Below are 18,034 nucleotides of genomic sequence, written 5' to 3'. Positions count from 1 at the left end.
ATATATTTGGGAACTGGGTCTTACTTTCTCTGAACATTACTTTGTCATTTATCTACATTTAGTTGCCAGCTATATTGGAGGAGCATTTATTGAAATCTACACTGCAAGGAAATTATTCAAAGAACTGATGAAAATGGAAAGGCAGTGAATGACACTTCAGCTCTGTAAAATTGCCTCTTCTATCCCCTCTTCACATGAAGAATGAGTTACAGGCCATAAGCCACAGAAACCTTTATAGATGCAGCCAGTGCAAGCTTAAGGACCCACATGCCTCCCTGTTTTAACAGGCAATGCCTCGTGATTAGTTGATTTAAAGACTTTCTTAAGAATTTTATTCCTTAAAGTTTACTCCTGCAAGAATAACATCAATCTCTAGGGCATTCACAATAACTTTTATGATACTGAAATAAACTGGATATATTTCATGCTGTTTTTTCAGACCCTGAAACATTGCCCACAGTGAAATATAAAATTTGTCAAATCCAGTATGAGTAATAGTTCTGAATTATCAGAGGCATCCTTCTTCCTCTGAGAGACCCTGGCTAATGGTAGTTTAATGAAAATGTTACCAAGAATATGCCTTCATCTTTGTTTTTAATAATTAATTTATTAATCAATTGAGAGTATAAGAAAGATTTGGGTTTTCCTAGAAGTAATAAATCGTTCCAACATCTTGCATTTTTGTGGCCTTACCTTACAAATCACGTAGAAGAGAAGCACTTCATAAAACATTGCAGACATTAAACCTAGAGATTAACCATTAGAGGGCAATCTTTCCTGCTCTGAGGAACTCAGCATGGTTTTCTAGCCTATTTTGAGAGCTTGACTAACAGCTCATAAAAACAAGACCCCTGAAGAGATACCATGGTTGATGCTCCAGACCCGTATTCTTGAGGCGCTGCGTGTCTTTGCTGAACTGCAGACTAATTTATACATTAACATAAAAATAATGAGATTAATATCAACATAAATATAACATGAACACAGCTATAAATATGAAATACAAATAGGAAATATGAATATGGCTCTTCCTCACAAAGTCTGAATGAAGAGGGATGGGTCTCTTTCCTTGCCATACACTGCACTCTGTGGTAGAGCACTTTAGTCCAGAAGTGGCTACTGCAGGTGGCAAACGAGCTCTTCTCTGCACACACATGGTGTGTCACACCACAAGACATACATAAAGATTGAAAACTGTTGTAGGAAAGATTGCTAATTATTGTGCCACAGTGACTTACCTTTCCTGACCATAGGCATAAATTCTAGTCACTAATCCCTGTGACTAAAAGAGTGCAAGAAAATGTACAAGGCTTTACCAGAAACTAATTTTTAAACTTCAAAGGCTGCAGTGCAAAGCAGAATTCTTAAATATTATGCATATTGCAAAATGCTGAAGGGGTTTGAAAGGGGGTTGAAAAGGAAATATTCTTAAATTGTTGTTGCTTAAAAGGCACGCACGTTATGGTTAATAGAGCCCAGATGCTGACTGGTTTTGAAAAGCTGAGCAAGCTAAAACAAAATAGTGTTTTGGTGTCTGTCAGCCTGAAATGTGAGCTCTTTTAAAAGGATGTTTTCACTGTATCAACGTAGCATTAAAGCACTTTACAAATTTTAGAACAGTAACTTTCTCAAATGACATTTTTGTAACATGGCTTTGAAATGTAGCCACAGCTAAATATTCCTAAGGAAAATCTTGGACTTGCCCTGTGGTCTGGTGGTGGGCAGTGCCAAATTAAAATCAGGATCCTGCATGGTTCACACTAAAGAACATGACTGCTGAAGAAGGGTATCCTCAGGCAAGGCTATTTTCAACTCCCTGGGAGATGGGAGAGGAGAAAAGAGATACTAGGTAGACAGCCTGACCTTGAATGCACCACCAGCAGGAGTCCAAACGCTCCTCCAAAGTCACAAAGAAAATGCCCAAGCCTTCCAGGTCATCTTATTTCATATTTCCCTGTGGGGATATTGCTGGATTTCTGTTAGACTAGCTTGTCTGTAGGGGCTGCTGAACTCAAGCACCTTCTCCTCTGTGAAGTTTTTGTTGCAAGGATTTTTTTTTAGCCACAAAGAAACGCAGTTCTCATCCTGGGCACCAGGCAACCTCTTCTGGTAGAGAAGATGGGAAAGAAAGGATGGGTATTGAGGGGGGAGGGAAGAGTTGGAGGGAATAATAAAATAGTACTGAAATGCAACTCTATGTGTGAGGGGCTGGAGCACCTCTGCCACAAATGAGAGAGTTGGGGTTGTTCAGCCTGGAGAAGAGGAGGCTTCAAGCCTTCTAGAGCCTGAAGGGAGCTTACAGATGGAGAGGGGCTTTTCACTAGGGCATTAGTGGTAGGACAAGGGAGAATGGCTTCCAACTGGAAGAATGCAAATATTAGGAAGAAATTCTTTATTATTCTATGATCTGGTCCTCTATTCATTGAAGAAGGAATGCCATTGAATCCATTGCACTCTTGGAATAGGATAAACTGTGTCAGACACTTCTATCACGTTTATTAGAACTAACCTTGTTTTGAGGAAGAGTTGGATGAAACATTTTTCTTTATAAACTGTATGACCTAAGCAATGTGGCAAGATGATGACAATGATGTCACAATTCAAGGTGTCCTATTTTATTCTGTGAAATGCTTGTAACAGGCATCACTGGATAGCAACATTACATCCCATTTCCCCAGCTCCTGTGCTGCAGGAGCATGCTGGGGGCATGAGGACCTGAGCTTGAGTTTCAGTATGAAATCCTGGCCCTTTTGAAATCAGTGAGAACTTTACCATTGCCTTCAGAGGGAGCAGCATTTCAGCACACTATGCCCATTAATTCTTGTGGAAACATTCCGTGAGAAAGCTAATTATGATAGTGGCTTCTGTGATGTGGGCAGTCACAAATTCAGTTGCTGAGCATTCATCTTCTTCTAACAGCTTTTGCTCATTAGGGACTTTGGTTCTGGTTCTAGAGAAGATCCCACTGACTCCACTCAAACCCAGGGCACAGCTCAAAAGCAGAGGGACTTTGGCAGTCGCTGCTGGTTTCATGAGCTCCAGCTGCTGTCCCTTGCTGTCCTGGGAGCTGACACAACTGCTTGTGAAGCTGGGCCACCAACTAAACCAGGGAACTTGCCCAAGTTTAAAAATAATCCCATGACAACTCATGTGTCGTTGACCCACATCCAAGTTCAGAGGTAAGAGCTGTTCAGGTTTCTCAGCTTCAGCTGGATTTGAGTCAGCAAAACAAGGTTTCTCTTTCTAAGGTGAATGAAAATAACTGAGACCAACAAGGGGAGCTTCTTACTAAAATAAAAGAGACATTCCCTCTCCACTTACTTTGACTTTAAGCTCAAATAAGGAACATAACAGAGAAATCATGCCTGTTGGAGGCTTTTTGTGTGTGGTAATCTTGCCTCCTACTTTACTTTGTAAAAGCCTCTGCTATGAAGTTAATGCTACATGGATGAATTAGAAGTAAAGCTGACAAACATTTAGGAGATAGACTTGGTCTTGAACCCTAAGCACTGATGAGGAAAAGGGTTCAAAAAAGGCCATTTTTGCAGGGGTAGTGGTCGATGGCTCAGAGTCCTGATGTACCTCAGTGACAAGTGGTGTCCCTCAGGAGTCCACATTGGACCAGAGTTCTTTAAATATCTTCATTAATAACAGATGAAGGGATTGAGTGCACTCTCAGCAGGTCTGCAGATGACACCAAGCTAAGAGTGCAGGGACACACCTGGAGGACAGGCCAATCCAGAGGGACCTGGATGAGCCCCAGAAGTGGAGTCCCAGCACAGGAAAGGCCTCAGCCTGTTGGAATGAGTCCAGAGAAGGCCAACGAGATGAATAAAGGGATGGAGCACCTCTGCTGTGAGGAAAGGCTGGGAGAACTGGGATTGTTCAGCCTGGAAAAGAGAAGGCTTCAGGGTGACTGTCCTACTCCCACCCAAGAGGGTTAATTTTTGTAGTAGCCAGGAGAGATCATGGTAGGGACATGGAAGTTATCCTAACACCTTCTGTCAGTGCTAGGGGTGAGGGGAAGGGAGTCTCTTCTGAGGAGAAGGGGCTCCTTCCAGTGGAGTAACTAAGCTGAATAGAAAGTGGGGAGGCCCAGGTTCTGAACCAGAGGGAACAATTTATTGTCTGTTGTTGGAGCTCCTGCAGTGAGCAAGAACGTTTCTTTTTTGTACTCTCTGTCATTACTATAGTGCTGTTACTGTTCATTTTCTTATCTCATCGCTGTTTCCAGTGAATTGTTCTTATCCCAACCCATGATCTTTGCCTTTTGTGCCTCCAATTCTCCTCTCCATCCTGCTGCAGAGGAGAGAAGGGATTTGGGGGAGTAAGTGACAGTGCATGGGTTGGAGAGTCTTGGTGGGAGCACCATTCCTAAACCATGACAGTGACACAATTGGGGTTCCAGTACCTGCAGGGAGCCTCTAAGAAAGATGAAGAGGGATTATTTACAAGAACATACTGTGACAGGACAAGGGTGAATGGCTTCAAACTGAAACAGGGCAGATCTAGGTCAAACATCAGGAAAATCTTCTCTGTGAGGGTGGTGAGGCCCTGGCACAGGCTGCCCAGAGAAGCTGTGGCTGCCCCATCCCTGGAAGCATCCAAGGCCAGGTTGGACTTAGACTTGGGAGCAACCTGGGACAGTGAAAGGTATTCCTGCCCATGGCAGGGGGCTGGAACTAGATGTTCTTTAGGTCCCTTCCAATCCAAACCATTCTGTGATTCTATGATTCTATGATACTTGGGCTGGAAGAGACAGAGGAGGATTCTAGGCAGGCTATGGGGAAAGGGGCTAGGCTGATTATTGGCTTCACCAATAATCATTAACTGGCTTAGAGGAAATCCAAGTAGGAAAGGGTTTGAATTATAGAAAAATGGCAAAATGCACCAAAAATGATAGCATAGAAGTGTTCAAAAGCTAAAAATAAAACCAGTCATCTTGGGCAGCAGGGAAGATGTCTTTAAGAGTCAGAGCAACCAGGCAGGGGATCAGGCTCCCAAGAGAGATAGTCAAGGCACCAGAGTGCTTCCAGCAGAAACAGATAAGATGTGAGAGGGAATGGCATGTGGAGAAATGTGGTTTTGTGATGCAGGGGTGCAGGCTTGAGGTTTTCCTCAGCTGTGCACTGTATGATTAAGATACAAAGAATTCATTACAGATCTGCCATACTTCTCAAGAGGTTAATGACAGATTGTGGAACACTGTGAGTATGGAAAAAGTATAAGGAAACACTGTGAGGGGAAAAAAAACCCCAAAGCCCAAATCAACAACAACTTCATTTTCCTTTTAAACAGTGAAAATAAATATAAAAGTGTGCTTCTTTTGCCTGCTCCTGCAAAATCTAGAGGTGACAAACAAGGATTGGGCACAGGTTCTCTCTTCTCCAGGGTACATTTATGTATGGCAAATCTTCCCATCCATTATCCACGTGGATCTTGCTTGAGTTTGCTAATCCTGCCAGCTGACAGCACAGTAACAGCACAGTATTTCACCCAGCAGACAGTCAAGGACAAATTTTGTAATGTAGACCTGGCCTCAGGCAAATATTGCTGTTGTGCTGAATTGTTTACATTTTCAAAAAAAAAATTTTTTTGCAACCTTGAAGTTGGAAATACACTTCATTTAAAAAAATCCCTCTGTTTTCTTCTATTTTAAAAAAAATTTCCCCAGTAAAAGCTGAGTCTGATAATATCACAACACCAGGAGCCCTTTAGAGTCAGCCTACAATGGCCAGGCCTTTAATCTGGCCCAGATGTTATCTCCTACTGTAACAACAAGAAAATCTATGAAAATACATGTTTGAACACATATGAAGGTAAAAGTTAAATGCTTCTGTGAGTTTCTAATAATCCTGAAAATAATTCCGATTTTGGAATTTAAGTGCCTCAAATGTTGCTCTAAGTTGTTCTGCTCCATATCATTATTCTACTCACCAGCTGTCACGTTCTGTGAGGGAGGGAGAATGTGATGTAGACGTCTACACTGAATGAAAACGTTTTAATCATGAAGTAGATTTTCTCATCTAGAGGAAATGCAAGAAAACCTCATTTCACATTGTTTATTAGGAACAAAGAAGGTGAGGAGGGAAGTTTTTTTCCAATTGAGAGTATATTACAAAATCTTAACTATGCAAGAGGGAAAAAGACTATGTTTAAACTCATATTATTGGTACCACCGCTCTAAGCAGCCCAAACCCAGCCCGCCACATTTAGTTTAGCAAGGGGGACGATAACGCAGGGCACCCCCAAAATCGCTGGGAAATAAATCACGCATCATTACATCAGCCAGGCGGCAATTCCTGCTGATAAGGAACGCCTGCTCCCTGCGCTCTGGGAAAGGCCGGGATTTATCGCTTTTCAGCCCGCACACCGGGGGGACGGACCGTAACTTCATTCTGCCTGCCGCCCGCCCCCCGGGCGATGCTCCGGCGTTACGGCCCGTCACGGGAGCGGGATCGGAGCCTTTGTGCTGCCGCTCGGACGCCGCCGCAGCTCTGTGGCAGAAAGTAGTCCCGTCCTCACGGGCCAGGGCTGAACGCATCGCAGGCGGCGGAGGGGGCGAGGGGAGGCAAAGTAGTCCCGCTGGAATGCGGCTGCCCCCCAGCTCGCCCCGTCCCTGCGCTTGGGGGCTGCCGTGAGCCCGCTCACCTCCCTCCCTTAGGGAGCCGCCCCCGGGCCGCGCTCCCCGCCGGGGTTCTGCTGGCTGCGGAGCTGCCGGGCGTGTGCGCGATCCCGCCCGGCAGAGGGGAGCTGCGCGCCCCCGCCCCTCCGCTCCCGCCCTCCCCGACGGGAGCGGTGCCGGGGGGCGGGCGCTGCGCCGGGAGCCGGCCGAGTACGGCGCGGGAGGAGGAGGAGAAGGAAGAGGAGGAGGAGAAGAAGGAGGAGGAGGACTGTATCCCTGCGCCTGTGCGCGCCCGGCGGAGGCGGAGGGGTGGATCGGGGAAGGACCGCGGCGGTCGCGGTGAGGCGGCGGCAGCAGCAGCAGCAGCAGCAGCGGCCGGCATGGAGGGCAGCGCCCGCTCCCGCGGCGGCACGCCGGGGCCGGTGGCCTGCTAGGGACCGGCGAGGGGGGATCTCCACGGCCGCCCTTCCCCGCCTCCCGCCCTCCCCTTCCCCGCCGCCTCCCCCGCCCGCCTGGAAGCATGAACTGGCAGCGGAGGTGCTGCTCCCCGCCGCCGCCTCCCCGCCGGTGAGAGCGAGGAGGGAGGGAAGATGGGGGCCGTCCTGCGCAGCCTACTCGCCTGCAGTTTTTGTTCCCTGATGCGAGGTGAGCGGGGCGGGCGGCGGCGGGAGGGGCAGGGGGAAAGTTGCCGGGTTGGTGGCGAGGGGCCATGTTTGGGCGTGCGGGAGGGGAGCGGCGAGGCCTGGCTGCCGGCGGGGCGCGGGGCCCGGCGCGGGGGCAGCGCTCCCTCCCTCGCTCCCGGCCGCTGCCGCCTCCCCGGCGGCTCCTGAGCAACTTCCCGAGCCGCGCCGGGAGCAGCCCGCCCTGCCAGCGGCCACCGGCCGCGTCCCGAGCCGCCCCATTGTTGTTTTCAAGTTTTTCCTTTTTCTTTTCTTTTTCCTTCTTTTTTTTTAAAGGATCCCCCTAAACTATCGCACGCTCCCCCCGTGTCTCTCTGCAAGCTCGGCAGTCCGTGGGCACCGGCGACTCTGGGGCAGAGCTCGGCCCCGCCGGTGCCAGGCTGGTCCCGCTGTGCCCACGCCCGGGCTGGTCCCGCTCACCCCCCGCGGTTCCATCGTGCGGGGAGCGCGGAGCCCTCGCGGGCTCGGCTGCGGAGCGGGGAATGCCCGGGAGCGCTGCTGCACCGACCCGCGCCCCGCAGCCAGGGCAGCCGGGAAGGCTCAGCTCTCAGCTCGGCTGGCGCTGCGCTGGGACTTGGGAGAAGTTTGTGTTTCTCTGGTGAAACACCACGGATGTTCACGCAGCTTTAAAGGAGCAGTCGAGCGCCTTACGAGGGGCTGTTACTTGAAGTAGCTGAGAATTTTGATTCTATTTCCCTGCTCCAACAAAATTTCTTGTCTTGCAGGACACACTCTGAAAGAAAACACGATTTTCATTATTACATGTTTTTTTTTTTTTTAATACTGTAGACCTAACTACAGTAACTATTATCTGTGTTTGGTCTTTCTGGAAGAAATCATCTGTAGTGCTTGCATACATGATGTTTCTGTTTACTTGATTTAGACTTTTTTCATACTAGATGAGCAAGAGATTAATTGCTAACAGTTAATCAACCACATTTTGATTTAGAGAGTTCCTCCCCATTAGAGTGTTTTGATGAAAGTTGTTCTAAAGGTGGCGTAGGTTGAAGTAAGTGCTCAGCCTCCAGTTGCTCAGTAATCTGGAAAACAAAGATTTTCATCTCATCCATAGCCTTTTTTTTTTACCCTGTGCATCTGTTTGCCATATTGTATCCTGTTTGCAGAGATACAAATATACTTATTTAAATGGCATGTGTAACTTTTCGTACTTATATTGTGACTGTTAAACCCCAAATTTTAAAAGTTAAGTTGGCTCTCCAGTATGGGGAGAAACTGTTTCCTGATTAGTTTATTTTAGTAAGTAACAATCATACCCATGCTTAATATACCATGAATTTGGCTTTAATTTGATGGTCAGTCTAGTTCAAATGACAGCACAGAAATAGCTGTTGTTTGTGATGTCACAGAATATGGTTACAGTAATTTCTGCAAATTAACCTCAAAATAGTGGCATGTGCTTTTGCAAATTTTTGTATACTTCATGCTTAACAGGGCACTTTGAAGAAGCATTAAGTCTATAAATCATATGACTGTCCCTTCTTTTCTCATCTCTCATCTCTGTCTTTTGCCAAGGACATTTGTATCCCAGCAGCATTTCTGTTTCTTCTGTGTTCATGGTGCCCTGCTGTTTGGTTGCCTACCTGAAGTTGTAATCCTCTGTTTGTGGCACCATAGTAATTTTCCTACTGGCTAATTGTTACTTTAGATAAAGATAAACAGCAGGAACAGCTGAACCGTGAAGAAACAAAAATCAAATTTTAATGCATACATTCTCCCTAATAAACAGCATCTGTGCAAATGGGGTAGGTTGGAGTAAGATGTGTTGAGTTCAGGAGAGGTGTCAGCAGTTCCTTAATGAGGCAGAGGCAGTGCCAGCATGAGTATGAATAAGCTTATACATGAAAGTAGAGTTGAAGTTAGGCAGTTCACTGTTTAGTGTGAATTCAGTGCTGTAGAGGATGCCAGGCTAACAGTGCTGGAGACAGAAACTGAGCAAATGTAGTGGTGTGTGTTTGTGGGTTGCAGCATCCTTTCTGCTTCCAGAGCCAGCCTCCCATTGTCATAGAAAATGCAAATGGACAAAGGTTTATGACAACTGAACTATTACTCTGAAGAAACTGCGCTAGACTTGCTTGCCAGTCTGGAAAGGAAAAAAATCAGTACCTGGAAATGCATAAGGACTTGAAGTATGAAACTGTTACTGGCTAGAAATGGATGCACAGGGCAAGGCACCTGTCTCAAAAATCATCCAAGGACTGCAATAAACCAGATCCTACTGATGTTGTCAGGGCAAGTGTTTCAATTTCTGGGGCAGGAGGTTACCATTAGGACAGCATGCTGTGGAGGTTCTGTGGTTTGGGCTTGGGTTTTTTTTTAATGTTATAGCTGCTAAAAGAACGATGTCCCTGGTCTCTGTTCTTTCCTCTTGGCTCATGGTTTGATTTGGGACATTGGACTTTCACCTCTGACCAACAGTGCTTCTTGAAGCATCCCTTAGGATATTCCAGAGGAGTGGAGTTAGAGCTGCTCCATGGCACTTTGAGGTGTTCTTCAGGACAGCTCTGAAACCAATGAGAGAGATAATTGTTAGATAACTGACAGCTGCAACGAGGCAAAAGCAGTGTCATCACATCTGCCAGGACACTACAGATAACTGAGGTTTCAACTTTTTAAAAAGGGATAAATAGAGTTCTTCCTCCATCAGTGTTCATGACTTGCTTTCTTCCTTAAATAGCTCTCCAGTCAGCATGCAATTGCTGCTTTGTTTTGGCTTTAAACCCTGATCATGCAGGCAGTCCATAAAGCTCTTGCTTGAATAGAAATCTTATAAAGGGTATTTGTGAAAACCTTCTGAATGTTACAGACCCCTGTGTTTAGGGTCAGATAGTGAAGAAATGAAAATGACTTTTTGGTAATGGGTATTTTCAAACTATGCTTTCCTAGAGTTCAGAAGAGAGTTTGTTTGAATCCATTATTATTGTAATATTGTTACTGTTTTAATTTATTTTAATCCATTGTTTCTGTTTTCATAAACAGATCCTTGTTTTTGTGTTTTTTTTTAAGATAGATCCATTTACATGCTGTTTAGAAGAGTTTAATGTTCAAAACTTTGCTGAGTGGTGGTGTGTTCAAAACTTTGCTAAACTTTTCTACCAGAAATCAGAGAAGGGGATAAAGAATAGGTTTTTACTCCTGAAGCACTCGGGTTGGAGACCAAGTGTGGCATTTCCAGGTAGAGCTATGTTTTTGCATTCAGGTGAAGGGTGTCTTCACCTAAAGACTGTACAATACTATGACAGTAAGGCTTGGAAATATTTTTTTTAATAATCATGGTCTATTTCTTCTTCCAATCTTGAATCAACCATTTTCTAGTCATGTTTCTTTATTGTATGATTCCTCAGAAATCAGTGTGCCCTTGTCTGCCATTTTCCTCTTTCATCTTTTCATAGAATAGTCTAAAATTAGTGTGATCTAAGGTGTTCCAAAATCCACTATTAATTTTACAGTTCTTTCAATTGCATCTCTGTGATACAGTTTAGTTATCATCAGATTGCTTTAGCTTTTATTTAAAACTGAAAAATTAGGACTTAAAAAGTTTGATGGCAATTTTTACTGTTTTGGAGGTAAGGTAAAGTAGCATTTTTGACAAGATATAGGGAAATTCTGAAGATATAGGGAAGGTCTGGTTATGGGTTTATGCAGGTAAAGGACTTCTTGCATCCTTCAGCGTGAGTTATATGAAGGTGTTCATGTGGAAAGCTTTGTTTTTGTTTCACAACAATACTGGTTAGAGGGGCATGAACTGTATTCGTGTTTCCTTTTTCCTAGAGTGTTGCTTCAATCTGCATTCCCAGAGTTCTAGGTAAGGAATTTGGCTATAAGTGATAGAATATGTAGAAGCGTTTTGGTGGTTTTTTTAAAATTTTTTTAAAGGATTGGGCATATAGGAAACCTTTCAAGCTCTGTCTTTGGGAGCTGGAGAAATCTGATTCCTTTGGGCATTTGTAATTCACCTTTATGATGATGTCGCATTTCAAAAATGCCAGCTTCAGAAATATCTGCTGCAGTGCATGTAATATGGGATTTACTTTTTAGTTTAAACCAACTAGAGTGAAGATATTTTTTCTTCCCCCTGAGGGAGTAGGCTAGGGCAGGAAAACAGGGAGAAACTGGTCTCAGTTTCTGATTTGTCACCATTCATCTCCTCAGGTAGCAAGTCTGCAGACTTAAATACTATATTCTTTGTCCCCAACATATTTAACCTCATTAATTTCCTAAGAAATGTTAAATACTTGGGTTGCTTTGCTGGTGCTATCTTCCAAAGTTCCTTGTACTGTAGGGAGGGGTCCATGTTACTGCTGTGTGGTGCCAGAAGTGCAGTTGGAACTGAAGCTTTGTTGCACACTCCTGCTTCTGGCTGAGCTGGTGGCTCTGCTGGGTCTGGGAGCCTGCTCATCTCCTCCAGTTCTCCTGCTGGGAGCCCTCATGCCTCCCCCCTCACCTGAGAGCTTTGGGCAGAACTTAGGTTGATAAGGAATTTCCTTCAGATGGACTTGTACCAGTAAGAGGTGTAAGTTGCTCAGAAAGATGTGGAGGGGCATGCAGCTGCCCTGCAGGCTTCAGGGTTGGTCTGCTTGTGTTCACAGGTGGTGCTCCCCACTTAAAACTGAGCCCTGAAGTTTTAAAAGCTGTGGCTCAGCAAGGGTGACTCTTGGTGTGTGCACATGAGGTTTGGGATGAGCCAGCAGCCAGTGATTCCACTTCTTCTGTGCCAAGCACTTTGTAGTGATGACTCTTCCAAAGTGTAATTGCTGTTCAGTGAACAAAGTGCTCTCCTAATAACCTTTAGTTTTTCAGCTCACACATCAGGTGTGGCTTCAGAGTATGTACCACTTGCAGAGCTACAGAATGCACAGTGATCCAAACAAAGAGGCTGTGTCATTCTTTTGTGGTAATTGTCCAAGGCTTGAAAGGGGAAAGCTTTGGATCTTTAAGAGATTATACATAAATGCTGGGTATTGACACCCTAAATATTGATCAACCTTTTCCAATTTATATATTTACCAGGCAAGCTGACATAGAGAGCCTTCATTAAACTCTCTAGATATCCTTGTTGTTTATAAATATTTATGTCAGGACATTCACAATGTGAAAGGCTTGCTATTTGCTCCACATGGACAAACTTGCTCAGAACACAGTGCTTGCATTTGCAAGTAGAAATGATCTTGTTGTCATTTCTGCTTTTTGATATATTCTCTGGTGAAATGGTTATGAAAATAGGGTGGGGTTTTTGTCTCATTATTATCTTGCTACAGACCTTTTGATTTCCATGTTATTGGAACAGATCCCCACCAATTTTGAAATGGAGTCAAAAAGTCAGTCTATGAATAGAAAGGGAATACCTTTGTCTGTAACACCTTATTCTTAATAGACTTTTAAGAAACTAACCAAAGTCGAGGTTAAAAGAGGCAATGCTTTAGTTAGTAAAACTCTGCTTCCTTGGCAAAATGTTATAAACTACTTGGAGATAGAAGCGTGTTAGTTTAAAAGCTGGAATGCTTTTTGAGCTTCAGTATTTATAAGGAGAGAACAATAAGGAAATGTTTTTAGTATAAACAGACATGGAAAATGGCAACATTCATACAGATTTTTTTAGTATCTTGTTACAGGATCACATTACCTAAATAGAATTACTCCCTCGTGATATAATCAATGCAGCAGTAATGGGATTATAGTGTTAATTCTGTTTATGAGGGCCATGTGTGAGTTCTTGATGTCCAATTTGGAAAGTAATCATATTTGAGACAGAAAATTTTAATCAGCTAGCTATATAATTTTGCATAATCAAAAATGGTTTGTTTTCTTCTTTATGATACCTTTATATTTTTCCTGTTATTCCTCCCATCTCTGCCCAGTTAGTTCCCAGAGGAAAAATACAGTTTGTGTGTAGTGTGCTGGGGTTTTTAAACCATTTGTGCCTCTAGAATTCCTTAATAACAAAGATTCTCTTCTGTCCATTGTCAGTGTTCAGGCTTATAGAAAGTAGCTGATATGTTTGCTGGAATTGTGGAAGTTAAGGATATGTGGAAAGTAACAGAAATTTAAGGTGTTACAGAATTTTAAACCTTGTTCCCTTAATTGTTCTGTCAAAGCAGGGAATAAAACTACTTATACTCATAGTATTAGTTAAAATTAAATTGATTAAAGTGTTAATTAAAATATTAACACTTTGGAAATCCAAGAATCCTCTTGTTCACACACAGATTAATAGCGAAAGAATATTAAGAATAATAGAGGAGTAGGAATTTGTAGACCTTGTGTCTTATAAGATCTACAAAGACCTTATACAAGGTCTACAAATTATAAGACTTTGAGTCTTACTATGTCTATTTAGAAAATGCAGTGATATTCTTATAACTCAAAAACTTAACTGAATCTCAGCAGTTAGCCTTTTACCATTACCTTAGGTAATGGTAAAATGAGTAAAGTAATTTCAAGTTGTGTTTATGGGTTTGTTTTTCTTTTGAATTTCCAGAAATGAGTCCCATTCGGTTTGAAAAAGACAAGGTCATCCACCTTTTCCAAGGGATCCTGCATATATGTGTGTGTCTGTGTTGTTTCATGGGGTGGTTTGTTTGGTTTTTTTGCTATGTGTCATTACATCTAATGTAAGCCTGTTGACCATCTGGCACTAGTAGTGCTGGGATATTAAAAGTATGAGAGTTAAAAGTATGCTACAACAGTCTTTTCACAAAATAAAAATTAAATGTCCAATGAGTCTCAAAACTACTGAAGTATGTGCACATCTTCCCTTACCCATTAAAACCAGTCCATAGCTATTCATTTGAACTGGGGTCTTTTGTCCTAAATTCTGTGTTCCTGCTTTACAGCGACTTCCTGATAGTGCTTAAAAAATCTAAGCTAACAAAAAACCCCAAAAAACCAAAAAAAAGCCCCAAAAAAACCACCCAGCAAAACAGAATAAATTAGCTGTTTTTTTGATTTGGTTTTTACCTATTGAGACAAACTGACACACTTCAGGAAATAATTTTTGAGTATCTTTTAGGCTGGTGTGCAACCTTGGATAAATTGTTGGAAAAGTCATCTGAGAGTAGTTCATTGCCTGTGAGCTTCTTGTCAGTGTGGAGAAAGGCCTTGTTTGTTGGAGATGTGCTGCTGTTGAGGATGTGAATTCTTTGATCCATGTGGAACTAAGAGGAGTTGGGGTAAGATCCCATGGCTTGGGCTGTTCCCATGCGCTTGGGCTACACTCCAGCAAAGGAGATGAGTGAGCTGGTGGGAGTGACAGAGAGTGACACTTCCAGGCCATTCCTGACCGGATGTGCACCCTCAAACATGAGCTGTTTAGGCTGGAACACATAATGAGCTGCAGTTGCTCTAGAGTAGCAACAAACCTTGGGGCATTCCCACCTCGGCTTGCTAGGGTGTACAAACTGTGTCTTGTGGCCTTTAGCATTCCTAGAATTTGGGAAATGGGCTCCAGCTGTCCCAGCAGCACAGTGTTGTGTCTCAGTGCTGTCCTTCAGTGGGGGGACTCAGCTTCAACAGCTTCCTGAGGATTATGATCGAGGCTCTTGGCTTGTTTGTCACTGTTAGGAAAAGGAGCACTGTAGGAAAAGGTGATGCCAGAAGGTGTGAAGGGCAGTGTTTTGTTTCAGTGTGATCCAGTTCTCCTCCCTTAGTTTAGATTGCAGAATGCCATCCCTGCTGAGATGCGGGGCTCTCAGTGGTGGAGCCCAGCAAGGCTTTTCTGCAGGAGCAGAGGTGCTTGTAACTCACATTTTCATTAAACAGATCGTGTCGATTTAAACATGGGTGTTGCCCGTAGAACTGGGGAACTATTGCCAATGTGTGTGGAACTGGAATGACTTCATCTGCAGCCCTGTGTGTTATTCTGACAACTGTTTGAGAGGCTGGAAGAGTGTTGGAGGAAAATTATGAGGACACCTGAGAAAATGAGCTGTATAATGTTGAAGTTCTGCAGACATTAATGTGGATCACGGAAGTACTTGATTGCACATCCCTAAGGAGCCCTCCTGCTTTCCATAGCCTGCAGTTTGCCCTGGAAAGGGCCAGGTCACCTTTATTTTGCTGCTGCTCTGTAACCAGAAGGGTGGTGTAACCATGGAAGAAGGTGGTGGTGTTTCATGGCAGTGCAGCTGTAAGATGGTGCATCAGCTCTCTGCTCATCCTGTTGTCAGCCAGGTAGATTCAGAATATAAAGACAGAAAAATGTCAGAGCTAAAGTGCTGCGTTCCACTCCCATGAGAGTGCAATCCAAAGAACTTCAGAACAGGGGAATCCATGTTACAGAAAGGTGGACAAAGGGTCTGTGTGAGTGTGCTACCTAGCACTGAGAAGAGCCAAGCTCTGGTAATCCTGCTGTGTGGCTCTGTTGCCAGTGGGATGATTTGGCAGGTGATACCTGCTATTCAGAAGGTTTTTTGCCTGTCAGGCTGGGACTTCATGGTGTAGTTCAGTCATGAGTGCTTTTGCTATAATCTGGCAGGTCTGTTGGCTTTTTATGCGTGGAATATTCCTGTTCTTTCCTGAAGTCCTTTTTCTTTTCTTTTCTTTTTTTTTCCTCCTCACATTCTCATGTCTCCATCCTTCTATCTTTAGTAAGGTAATTTTTTCTCCTGCATTTAGCAGGCTAAAGGTTGACTTACTGCCTCTGTACCAGCTAGTCCTGCAGGATGTCTTGGTCTATAAGGCTGGTATCTGGCCAAAGGCCTGAAAAAGTAAAGTTTAGTGCAGAATCCAAATGGTGTTGTTGCCTAGCTTGGTGTCTTTGCTGTTGCACTGATGTGGCTACTCATCTCCTTCACTGGCCTGCTGCTCCTGTGAACTTTTGAGTTACTATCTGAACAGCCCTTGCATGGCATGAGGAATATATTTAAGATTAGCTGAAAAGAGGAGAAAAATCCCTTTCTGCCAAGTTTGGGCTGCCTCATGCTTGTTTACTAAATTCCTGGTTGCCTGCTGTGTTCTGCAAGTATATTTGTGAGAATAAGGAGTTTCATAGAGAAGAGTGCTCTCTGTTCACAGTGAAAGAGGAATGGTGGGCACTAGTAAGTCAGTTAATTATTTTTATTTTTAAAAATGTATGGAATTGTGTCTTGTGTGGAAAAAACTGGGCAAGTGCTGTGACAGAGAACTGGGTGTAAAATTCTGGCCTGTTGCTTGCTGTGCTTTAAAACTCTTAATGTATTTCTTGGTGATTTTATTATTTGCTTGAAAATATAAACCATCTCTGTGTAAGTTTCTTGAGGCTGGTTCCCTGCTATTTGGAAAAATTTATGTTAATTTTCTAATTGTCTCTCTTCTTATTTGATACAAGTCTCCCAGGCTTTATTCCCAATGCTACCTCAATCTTTTCATTCTTGCTTCCCCAAACTGAGCAGCAAAACTCAAATATTTGCAGAAAATAAATATACAGAATTTCTTAGAAGCATGAGCAGTGATGAAGAAATTTGAAACCCAGGGAGTGAAGGGACAGTCCTCACAACTGTCTGCTCCAGAGTCCTTGTGCCAGTCCAGAAACTTTTCCTTACATTCTTGTGTTGGTTCTCTGTGGGACATCTTGGGGATGATTATTATATTGCACACAAGGAGTTTTGTGTATTGATTGGTTTTAGGGATGTTGCAATTAGTGTTCTTTGCTGTTTATCTATGTCCATTTCTCTGCTTTTCCTTCTCTTGTGAGCTGAATGTGAGTGCATTGTCATTCTGTCAAGGCATTTGGAGTCCTTGCTTACTGTGCCTCATCCAGGTCAGCATGTATTTGTTTGGTGCATCTCATCACTGTCTCCTCTTGTCTCCAGTCCTCACATTTGCTCTCCTCATAGCAGTGTGATTGGCAGTGCCAATTCACTTTTGACACTCAGAGTTCTTCAGCAAGACTTTTAAAAGGTGGGGAGTATTCCATTCCCAACTCAACGTCATCATCTTTCAGTGTGACAATCCAGGGGGTTTCTTCCTGTGACTTCAGCATGGACATTTCTTTCCACAATGTCAGCAGCTGCTCAGTGGTATCCACACTGTGATTCTGTGGCAGGTTGCCACAACTTCTCAGCAGCCACCACTGCTCTGAGTCCTGTTCCTTAACTGGAGGTTCATGAGGAACTGGTTCAGCTAATTAGTCAAAGGTGATGCAGTCCTTCCTTTCCCGGCTGTGCTACTGCTTATATTGATTTGATTTTTGGTCTGAACTGATTCTGGATGATGGCTGGCTAAAGATTGCTTTTTGGCAGGTGGTGGGGAGAGCTCAGTATCCTTCTGCTGGTTTAGCTCCCTGCATTGTCCCTCCTGCATTGTGGCACGGGCCAAGTGCTTGAGCCAGGGCAAAAGAGGGGTCAGAACCGACAGCTGGAAGTGGAGCTGGGGAGAAGGGAGATGGCTGCAGTCACATCTTGAGCAGATACAGCAGGCTGCCAGTGGAGTGGGGAGAGCTGCTCCCCCTTCCAGCTCCCTGCTGCTCGCCTTATGTCAGCTTTGGAGTTTGCTGAACCACTTCTTGAGTTGATTCAACTTGCTAACCCAGTCAAACCTTTCACTGACGTCGGGATTTGGATCAGCTTGGGAGGGGACCCTTAACTGAGGGAGGGGGTAGAACAGCATTGCTGGGGTTTGGGACTGAGAAAAAAGGATTTGGGAGAAATGAGCGTGTGCTAAATGTTTTAGCCAGGCTAAACTCCATGTCAGTGAAAGAGAATGAGTGTGGTGATGTTCGCAGGGGTCCCAGGAT

The 18,034-nt window shown here is 44.0% G+C and overlaps 1 protein-coding gene across 2 annotated transcripts in view; it reads left to right on the top strand.

Moving 5' to 3' along the window:
* The first annotated feature begins 6,857 nt into the window (after positions 1-6,857).
* The window catches only part of LRP6 (LDL receptor related protein 6), a 116,484-nt gene continuing 105,307 nt past the window's right edge, over positions 6,858-18,034 (top strand). For both annotated transcript variants that reach the window (XM_030960786.1, XM_030960785.1), the window contains exon 1: positions 6,858-7,270. In XM_030960786.1, the coding sequence (XP_030816646.1) occupies positions 7,216-7,270 (55 nt within the window). In that variant the 5' untranslated portion in view covers positions 6,858-7,215. The remainder of the gene's footprint in view (positions 7,271-18,034) is intronic.

The sequence above is a fragment of the Camarhynchus parvulus genome, chromosome 1A (assembly GCF_901933205.1).
Source record: "Camarhynchus parvulus chromosome 1A, STF_HiC, whole genome shotgun sequence".
NCBI lineage: Eukaryota > Metazoa > Chordata > Aves > Passeriformes > Thraupidae > Camarhynchus > Camarhynchus parvulus.
This window is presented reverse-complemented; position numbering and strand designations above follow the sequence as displayed.